Below are 11,035 nucleotides of genomic sequence, written 5' to 3' on the forward strand. Positions count from 1 at the left end.
TCTCATCAGTCAGCCACATGTTCATGAATCTCTTCATAGCTTTTAAACTATCATTCTATCTAGCCTAACAATGGGCAAAAAAATAAGGGGAGAGAATCAGTGAGGCACATCCAATAAGTTACTAATAGAAACAATATCTACCATAAAGCTATATCATTCATTCAGGCAATTAATGCTGTACTATAGAATATGATTGGAGAAAAATATTTGTAGCTTTAATGTCAGGGCAATAAAAACTATAGCATGGCTAAAGAGGAAAACATCAGCATTATGATAACCAGACTCAGCTAAGAATATAATTCAAGCAAAATGAATATTTTGTTTAGCCATAAATGTTTACAGCAATACAATTAAACTGGATTGTTGTTTTTTTTTTAAAAAAATACCTTATATTTAACTAGCTTTTTTTCCCTACTTAGATGCAATTTTGGCAAGGGCTATGAGGGATGAACGGCTGAAGAGGTGAGGTTTGAGGCATGAATGTTGAAATAGGGAGTTAGGCAGCTTTATGTTAACATTATTCATCAGAAATGTTATTAGCACATTTTTGCACAAATGTTACCTACATACATTGCAATAGATTGAAAGCTTCTATCTGTGAACACTCCTGGAATTTCATTATGCATTGTAAATAAGCAAAAATAGTTTGTTTATAGGAAAAGTGATTTTTTTTCTGAATTAGATTTAGAACCTGAAATTAATAGCTCAGTACACAATAGCTCAGAAGACCCAAACATCCATTTAAAATAACATTTTTGTTTCATTATTAGATTCAGAACAATTTTATACGAATTCATTTGCAAGTCTCCCTCAAGATTTCTCTAGAGCATCCTTCTTGAAGATGGAAAGCTTTCATTAAGTATCTTCACTAGATAATTGGGAAAACGTTATTGCAAAGTACTCAGAATTCTATTAGAAAATCTTTGTTTACTATCAGTTTATAGACACATTAATGGAAAAATTAATAATGATCATTATTCTGCAACAATGTTTTATAATTAATGTTCTACAAGAGGTTTTTTTTTTAAAAAAATGAAACTTTATTCAATGGCTCAAATAGCAAATAAAAACTTTGGTAAGGCATCCGCCTATGACAATTATATGTGTCCATTGGCTTCATAACACCTTGATTCCCATTACACAAACAGGATGCTAGTGGTTGAACTCCCTTGGTTAGTCAGACAAACAAATACACAATGACGGCCTATATGCTTTAGCAGCCACATCAAGAACTAATTCTGCACATGATAACATCTACTGCAGGATGTACAAACAAAATTTCTTGATGAACAAATGTTCTCTAGTCATATCAATAAAGCCTATCAGCTAGCACATTACATACATGTGCTGTCTATTTTGTTCAGATGTAGGCTTACAGATATATTTAAAAAGCATTTTGGAAGTCATCTTTTATATTGAAACCCCAAATTCCTAAAAGCCTCAGATGGAGGTTTATCTTTAGATCACTTACACGTCAGTGGTGTGGTGATATTCCTTACAATAAAGAACTGAAGACAATCTGTTTTTAATACATTAATGAGAATTTTGGAAGCATATACGGTAATCAGTATTTTGATATTGCAAAGGAAGATAGTTAACTGACTGATATAAACCAGAAGAGTACGTTTCCATTAAACATTATACAGTAAATGTTCTCAAACCTAGAAAAGAAAAAAAATAAACTCTTAACTTACATATTTTTCAGAATGGAACCTTATTTGTGCTTTTGAAATCCATAGTGCTACCCTACCTGAGGAAAATATCCTTCACAAATAGGAAAACAAAGTACTTACAAAAGTAAATGTCAGTATCTCTGAATTAATATTTCTAATTGAAATGTGCTCCACCCACTTCATTTTTAAATTTAATATATCAGCTGACTTTTACTTAAGCAATTTTCACTAAAACAAGGAAACACAGTACATTCTGGATAATTCAAGATCCAGAGCATGGCACATTTTTCTGATTAACTGTACTGCTAGTTGGCTGGTAAAAATACTCAAAAACTGCATTACAAGGTATTATTTCACAATGATACACACATACAATTTACTGTGTTGCAAGGAAGATATACACTTAACTATGTTAAACTCTGTTTAAATTAAGGCATATTCAAATATTGTCATAAGTTTATACCATTAATCTAAGTCCATGTATAAATGATTCCAATAGAAGCAGAGAAGATAGTTTCTCTTCTCTAATTTGCATAATTTTAACAGCAAAAAGGAAAGCTTATTTACTATAGTTTTCATCACCACTGTAATTTTCAAGGCAGTAACATATAAAGTAAAAATTTGATATAAAAGTATATGCTTTAAAGAGAAACATAAAAAGTAATGCTTTTTCATTCACAGTTCAAGAAACTGCCCATGGGGGGGAAAGAATCCTCTACATTCAGAAGAATCATGGTAAAAGAAAACAAGTTATGTGGATTGAATTCTGCTTTTCTTGAAACTATTTTTTTCAATGAAGGTTTTCAGTGTTGTCCCAACCATGCTTTAAGTGGTATATTAGAATTCCCCAACTATTAAGAGTGATTTCCGCCATAACAGCCTCCAAATAGCATGCTCTATGTTAATGGATTTTACTACGGTCGAAGTAGGAAAAGAGTTTGAAACTTTGATTATAAAATGCAACATCTTTCTCTGATTCTCTTGGCTAGACTTTTCCTTTTCTTTTTTCCATTCTTTTCTTTGCTGTCTTCCATCTTTCTTGCTCTGATTTCTCTCATTAAGTCAAAAAATACCTAGGAGAAATATTAGTATCAATACATTTGATTGAATGCTTAAATATAATGTACTTAATTTCATTTAGCTGTTAATTAATTAATGTATCTTTAATTCCAAATAATATACTGAAACCTAGAAAATTATTTTTGTTATGTGTCAACAGCAAAAACAAAGTTTCTTCTTTTGCTCCTCCTTTCCCTAAATTTATTTTTTTCCTTGTATTAAAAAGATGCTAATGAGAAAAAACAGAAAACGGGCTGTTGCCACATGCTGCCAGAAAGAGAAAGGGCCATACTTCTCCATCTCCCACTTCCAAATATTCCCTTCTCTTCCATATGAGCATAGGACAGAAATTGCTTTGCAACTAACTGCACAGCAAAGGACAATGAAGAGCAGAGTAACTCAGAAAGTCAGATGTGGGGGAAAAATGGTGAGCTAAGCATGAAGAGAATGGACCATCTGCACCATTAGTTTTATTCTCTTCCATGCTAAGGTTGTTATTTATTTCCCAAACTCTGCTCTGGAAGGAAACAACTGCAGCAGAAAATAAAGCATGTAATATTGAAAAGTGGAATTACAGGTTTTCATTACTTCTATCCATATTTTTTAACCTATCTTTCAGATTTTAAAATTTCTAAACTGCACAGGGATTTTTTCTAGCCACTGTGGGAAATACATTGTTTTGGCAAATCTTATGTGAAGAGGATTATGCAAAATGGGAAATAGCTTTTACCTTGTCAACATTAGCTCGTGTTTTAGCAGATGTTTCCACATAGTTAACATTCCACTGATCAGCTCTAATTTTTGCTTCTTCTACGGAAACCTGTCTTCTATCTTCTAAATCCGATTTATTGCCAACAAGCAAAAACGGCACATTTTCATCTTCCTTTACTCTTAAAATCTGCTCTCTAGAAAAGAAAAAAAAAACACCTTTAATCTATACACTCATGAATTATTTATCTGTGATAACATTTTGAACTAAATATACTGTTGTAAATGTAAACAAATTGCCAAGCATGTAGATCATCATGTAATCATGGGGTGGTAGTGCAATGTTTTGCCACAGCAGAAGAGCTTTACGGATTATAAAGGATCCTTTCCAAAGCCATCCTAATTCCAAATTGTTAAACAGTCATTTCTCACCAGATCTGTGAAGTGATACAGCAGGTTACACATGGTTATCTGCAGCATTAATTAGGCATTTCAGTTACATGTAGCTTTCTTATATGATTTTTATCAGTTGATGGATGCTTATAGAATTACCATTATAAAAAGGCAAGGAACTTATGAGACAAAAATTGCCATCAGTCAAAATATTAAAACATGCAATTACCTGAAGTCAGCTGTAGCAGCAAAAGATTCAAGCTCTGTAATTGAAAATACACAGAGAAAACCTTCTCCGCTTCGAAAATAGTTATCACGAATTGCAGCATAATCTTCCTGTCCTGCTGTATCCAATATATCAATCTGAACTTCTTCTCCATCCAGGACCACTCTTTTTCTATAACTATCAGCTTTAGTAGGTTCATAATCTTCTACAAACTGTTAATAAAATAGTCAATTCCATTCTAAACAACAAAATTTTAGTCATTTCAAAAACTATTATTTCTTGTCCAGCCATACCTTAACACTGGTGGGAGATAATATGGTATTTGTATAATGAAATGTATAAGGCCATTTATCTCATAGAAGTGACTCAATGTGTACAAGTATTAAAAACTTGTCAGTTAAAAATAACCCATCACACGAGAGGTACCATGTTCCAGTCCTAATAATTCAAACCACTGCAAACCCAAACACCTGAGAAAGAGCCAGAGTCTTATAAAAGACCAACAGAGCCAAGGCAATCTGTGGGATGCTGTTCAACAAGGCAGGCAATGACAGAGAAGGCAGGACTCCCAAGTCCAACAAATGAATTTCATGGAAAAAACCTGGAGTTTTCCCATTCTATAAGATCTGGTAGGACAAACAATTGGAGAAAGGCAATCTCATGAACAGCTTGGCCTATGTGCAAGGCTTTAAGATGACAACCAGCACCTTGAATTTCATTCAGAAGCCTACAAGGAGCCAGTGCAGCTTTCAGAGCAGCTGTATTATTAGGCTTAGTGAGAGAAGCCAAAAACTGCCTGCATCGTTGTATTCTGGACCAGTGGCAGCTTCAAACAGCTCCATAGTGCATTACAATAACCCAAATGGGGATTATTAAGCCATGAGCCACAGCTGTAAGACCTCAGTCCAAAAACAGGCACAAGTAATGCACAAAATGGACTTGCAAAAGGATCTCTTAGCCACAGCTGCACCTGTTCCTTAAGCAGATGTCACGAGTCTGGGAACACTCCGAAGTAGTGAACAAATTCTGATTAGGAAACTGCACTCTAAGGCAGGGTTCGAGATGGAAAATCTCTTGAGTGGGAAGGGGAGGACTTAAAACCCTCAGCCAGTCTTAAACCAAAACCTTTATAGTTGCCCTATGCAAAAAAAAGTTTTTAATCACAATATTTTCTGTTTAAACCAGGGGTGTCAAACTCAATTTCATTGAGGGCTGCATCAGCATTGCGGTTGCCCTCAGGGGGCTGGGTGGGTGTGGCCTGGGTGGGCGTGGCTAAAGTGCGTATGGCCTACTGGGTGGGCATGGCCAGCTCTACATCGTTCGCATCAAGGGTGCCTATGGGGGCCTGGGCAGGAGTGGGACAGATCTGAGGGTCTCTGGCAGAAGGAGGGTCTCTGGGCCAGGGCCAAGGCAGTGGGGGCCATTCCCTCACTGTTTCCAGGATGGCTTCGCGGGCCGCATGAAACCACTTCGCGGGCCGGATCTGGCCCCTGGGCCTTGTGTTTGACATGTCTGGTTTAAACCTAGCAACCTACCAATTTTGTTTTAAATTTCAACTCTTCCAAATATAACACACACCCCTCAGCTATTTTTAATTATTAAGTAATTCTCTCAGATTGTATCTGAACTGCTTCAACCACTGATATAACAGTGTATTAAGTACTGCTGATTAATATGTTTTGTAATAGTTTCAGTTGCTTTCACAAATACCTTGAAAATATATATATAAATTGAAAAACATTTTTAATTCTTACCTCATCATACATGAATTGTAAAGTCAATGCAGATTTTCCTACTCCCCCACTGCCTACCATAATTACTTTATGCAGAGCCAAAGAATTTTGACTTTTAGGCTTATTTGTTGCCATTTTTATCTGCAGATATTTCACACAAAGGTAAGACCTAGAACAAGAAAAATGGTCTGCATTAATAAGGATTTAAACTATTCAGGTTTTTTCTGTTGAACTCAAATTGACAGTTATAAAAGAACCTTCAAATTAGTAAATTGATAAATGCTGTACACACAAGCAAATTAAACACTTTCCTGAAGAATTGTTGCTTTGTATTACCAAATTTTAACTCCTAAATGTATAAATAGCACAACTAAATAACCTTCAAAGGAATTGAATAAGTAGAGAATATTGAGTGTGCACTTTCAAGTAAGTCATCTGGGTGAACAGCTGAACAAGTCCCTACAATTTTCAGAAGTGATTTACCTTTCCCTTTTTAGGCTGACAACTGGCTCAGTCACCCAGCTTGCTTTGCACTTAAGAAGTAACTCAGGATCCCCCAGTTTCTAGTTTGGTGCCTTAACAGCTATTCCACACTGGCTCTCAAGTGGCGAACAGATCTAGCAATGTGTATAAGCATCCATCATAACCAATAACAGAACCTTATTTAGAGGCAGCATATGTAACAGAAGAAAGCTGCTGACTTCAGAAATCTGAAGACAGTCCCACAGAGCGATTTGCTTAGTGCTTCATCTCAATAAGGCCAGATAAGTTCTTCTCCTTACTGGAATTGCCACCCCTTCCCAGTTAAGGCCAATCACAGGTCTGTCTGGACTCAATAAATATGATGGAGTTCCAGGTAGGCCCAGCATATCCAGCTTTGAATAAGTTTAGCACTGCAGGGGAAAAACGAGCGCCTTACACGGAAAAGCTTCCATCACTTTTTTTCAGTGATGCACCTCAGTATAACGAAGAGCAAAGCAGCCTGAAGCTGCTTTAACTGACCAACCAGCTACCCGCCCACACAAGCAGCGTGGCGCGCCCATTGCGTTCAAGGTATGGGAAAAGGGAGCGCCCCGGCGGCCCGTTCAGGAGGGAAAAGCAAGGACAAGCGAGCAGGAAAGAAAGGCAAGAGCTCCGGAAAAGCTCTTCCTAAAGCAAGGGCTCCGCCGTCGGCCTCCAAAGGCACGCCAAGCCACGCTTACCCTAGGCCTCCTTCTTCCCATAAAACCGCCCTGGGCTTGGAAGGGTCCTCCCATTCCCCGCTCAGAAGCTGAAAGGCTCAGCAGGTCGCATCCGCCCAGTTCTAGGCAGCCTCCAACTGACCTCGGTGGGCAAGGAAGCACATACTTACCTGCAAGGGATGGGTCAGGCCCACCTAAGGTAGGAGAAGGAATCACCGGGCTTGCAGAGGCTGTCTCCGCTTGCCTTTTCAGCTTCAGACCCGCTAGGGCGAGACCGGGACGGCTGGATTAAGAGCGACACAGACCACAAGCGCTTGCTCGGCAGACGCGTTTCATCAGGCAGTCGGCTCCTCCTCCAGAGGAGAAAGATAAGGGGGAAGGGAGGTGGGCGGGGCCTGAAATGGGCTTCACGTGCTTTCCGAAGAGAGAGGAGGATGATTCAGGGTGCGAATGTAGAAAGGGCGTGGTGGTGCGCGAAGAGCACCAAGTGCCTTTTAAATTAAGAGGCCTCCATTGATTATACATCCTGAGGACATGGTGATGTCATTCTTTCTCGCTTATCTCTATGGTGAATGCCCTATACAGCGCAAGAGAAATTTCGGAGCCGAGGACTCTTCGATGTGATTGTTCTCACCTGGGATTGAGCAAAAGGCAATTGTTCTCGCCTGGGAATGACTCTGAGAAGTTCGAAATAATCTCTAAATTAGAAAGCGAGTAACTCCCTTCCCATCTTAAAAGCAAAATCACTAGTTCAATTTAACATTCATAAAGATTTCACTAATGGCTCCTTCTGGCAACTAACCTCTCCTGAACCTGATGCAAGGACAACCAGTGCCAGAATGCAAAGTCAAATGCCACCACTCATACTTTACAGCCACTCTTCCTGAATACTTTGCTGGAGTTTCAGGAATACTATTTTGCCAATTATCTGTCACCATTAAGGTGACCAAGTTTTTTTACAATGAAAAGGAGGACACAAATAAATTGAAGGGAAAAAAAGTAAATAAAAGAAACAATTTATTCATTGCAACAATAATACCGAATACACTATAATATGATAAATGCATAATAAAACATTTGTAACAATAACATTTATATTGTAATTATGCTTACATGCCTATTAATTATTATTTAAATGAGTACTTTTCAATATTTTTGTCAATGTGTCATCTTCTAACAATATACTGGAAATATCTGAACAAGAAATATCCTTCATATTGAATTGTGCTGCAGCTAAAGTATCAACATTCAATCTCGATTTCTCACTTTTCCAAAAAAATCATTAGCAATTGAAAAAACCCTTTCAACTGCTGCATTAGTTCCAGGGCAGCACAACGTAAATTGAACAAGAATAAATAAATTTTCTCATGGAATATGTTCATTTTTGAAATGGCTGAATATTTCCACCCATCTTTTATCAATTTCAATGTGTTTATTTTCCTTCCTTTCTTCCTTTCCTCCCTCTTTGTCCCTTCCTTCCTTCTCTCCCTATCTCCCACTGTCCCTACTTTCTTCCTTTCTTCCCTCCCTCTTTGTCCCTTCCTTTTGCGAGCAGGAAATCTTGCACAGGAATTGCTGGGGATTTCTCTCTCTCTCACACACACACACACACACTTTACCTGGCTTCCCCCCACATCTGAGGTTTCCTTCCTGGCAGTCCGGGTCCTGCGAGAGGGCAAGTGGGGAAGGCAGTGGCAATGGTTGTGTCGAGCCCCCCCGGGGGGTTTTTTCCAGATCTCGCTTTTCCCCTTTGCAAAATGGGCTTCAATTGAGCTGCACTCTCACTCTGCCCGGCTCACTTGCTTGCAGAAAATAGGCTGCTTGCTAAGTGAAGCCCCAGGATCAGCGGGCTACCCAGCGCTGATCCTGGGGCTTCACTTAGCAAGCAGTATGTTTTCCGCAAGCAAGCTGAGCAGGAGCTGTTCGCTTGCTATCAATTCCCCCCAAAACACACCACTTGCTCACTCGCCCTTCCTCGCTCACCGCTCCACTCATTGTTCCTCTGAAAACAGGCCGGTCTGCCCCTTTTATACTTTTTCTTCTCTCCACCCTCCTCTTCTCTTCCGGGTGCACCGGAAGCTCCAATTAGCATGTCGCCACAAATCCTGGGGATTCTGGCAAGCTCTGCAGGTCCAGCTGATCTCCAGGTCTGTGTGACTCCGTTTTGACTCGTTCCCTCCCCCACTGTAATTAGCTAGGCTAGGCTCGCGTACCACCAGCCAGGGGCTTGCATACCACTGGTGGTACGCGTACCACCGGTTGAAAAGCCCTGGATTAGTCTTCAAATATCGAAAAGGAGGACACTTTTCGAGAGAGGACAGAATTTATAAAAGGAGGACTGTCCTCCCTAAAGGAGGACAATTGGTCACCTTAGTCACAGTTTGACTTCTGCTGAAATTATTTATACAATGACTTTCCTGTGCAGTATGGTGACTACTAATAACTAATGCTGGTGCCTTCAATTGTTCTATCACTGGGCGTTTTCTGATAACTTCCTTTCCCAACCCAGTCCATGCACTCATTCTGCTTTTATTTAGGCAAGAGCCAGGTTAAGGAATCATTTCTACAGAGGTCTTTTTATTACTACTATTTCTTTAAAAAAATACTCAGGTTGACTGGTAGAAAGCAAATTCCACAAAAACATTACACATTTATTTCATTTCATTGATGTTGACAATTCATATTCTATTGCTCTTCCATAGAAAGTCAACTGGACAATTACTATTCATTTCCAGGACCATGTTTATGATACAGCATAGTTTAGAGCAGAGGTCAGCAATCTTATTCAGTGTAGGGGTCAGAGACCTACAGCTGCCATAGTGTTTTGAAAGGAAGAGAAAAGAAAATTCTCATTGATGAATGAAAGTAAATTAGGAAGGAAGGAAGGGTGATGGCGTCATGTGTTTTAGCTTTCAAAAGCTATATGGATTATAAGAAGAAATTTATTGGATTTAATTTGTCCCTCAACATGGCACATGATGAATAAATGATGAATAAAATTCAACTGAAGGGATGTAAATTTAGGAAAGGACACAGAGGTTTCGAATGAGGTCAGATGTCTTCCAGGTGCTACTGCCAGTAGGGACAAGAAGTGTATTTTTAAAATAGTCAAAAATGCTAGCAAGGACTGTGATGTGGATGCTATTGTACATCGTGGCACTAACGATCTTTCTCAAAAAGACATACTCTCTGTACAGAATGATTTCCAGAGCTTGGAGCAGGAACTTAGCAGGATAGGCTGTAGGCTTACTTTTTCAGAGGTTTTACCAATGTATAAGGAGCAAAATGGAAAAGGCCAGCGAATAGCAGAATTCAATATATGGCTAAAGGAGTGGTGTAAAAGGGAAGGCTTTGGTTATATTAGTCATGATGTCTGTAGCTGGCCCAATGAAAAAATGTACAAAAGAGATGGTTTGCATCCATCAAAGAAAGGGACTGAGTTACTTGGCGATAAATTCACAGATTTTCTGGAGGAATATTTAAACTAAACAACGGGGACAGTGAGTTAATTGATACAGAACATCCCTGTCCCCAGTAAGCAAAAATTATAGAGTTAACAGTGCATGTAACATAGATGTGTGTGTGGACAAGAATATCAACCTTGCTGTCAAGCAAAATCAAGCTTTTAATAGTGAGTGCCACACAAAGTGCACTAACCAAACAGGTGGTAAGAAAATAGGGGAACTCAGGAATCACACAGGTTATGTAGAAAGTAAGCACAGGGTCAGTCATAAAGGACTCAAATGTCTATACACCAATGCACAGAATATGAACAGTAAACACAGTGAATTAGAAATTCAGGTAAATGAGGGCAGATATGTTATTATTGCCATTACGGAAACATAGTTGGATGAAACCCACAAATGGAACACACAGCTAGAGGGATTTAAATTATTTAAAAGAAACAGACCAAATAAAAGAGGAGGTGGAATTGCTCTCCATATAAGAAATAACTACATCTCTAGAGAAATAGAGCACAACAATGATAAAAACTGTCTTCAATGCATTTCTGTCAATATAAAAGGGGGGAAATGACATTGCCATAGGTATATATTATAGGCC

At 38.7% G+C, this 11,035-nt stretch overlaps 1 protein-coding gene across 1 annotated transcript; it reads right to left on the bottom strand.

Moving 5' to 3' along the window:
* Positions 1–1,016: 1,016 nt before the first annotated feature.
* Positions 1,017–7,339, bottom strand: RALA (RAS like proto-oncogene A). The gene is made up of 5 exons (XM_083378319.1): positions 7,144–7,339; positions 5,814–5,961; positions 4,063–4,271; positions 3,463–3,637; positions 1,017–2,746 (listed from the first exon to the last, which is right to left on the bottom strand). Exons 2-5 carry the CDS (start codon positions 5,925–5,927, stop codon positions 2,624–2,626), a joined length of 621 nt encoding a protein of 206 aa, XP_083234445.1. The 5' UTR covers positions 5,928–5,961; positions 7,144–7,339; the 3' UTR covers positions 1,017–2,623.
* Between the last annotated feature and the right edge of the window lie 3,696 nt (positions 7,340–11,035).

This window comes from Vipera ursinii, assembly GCF_947247035.1.
Source record: "Vipera ursinii genome assembly, chromosome: Z".
Classification (NCBI taxonomy): Eukaryota; Metazoa; Chordata; class Lepidosauria; order Squamata; family Viperidae; genus Vipera; species Vipera ursinii.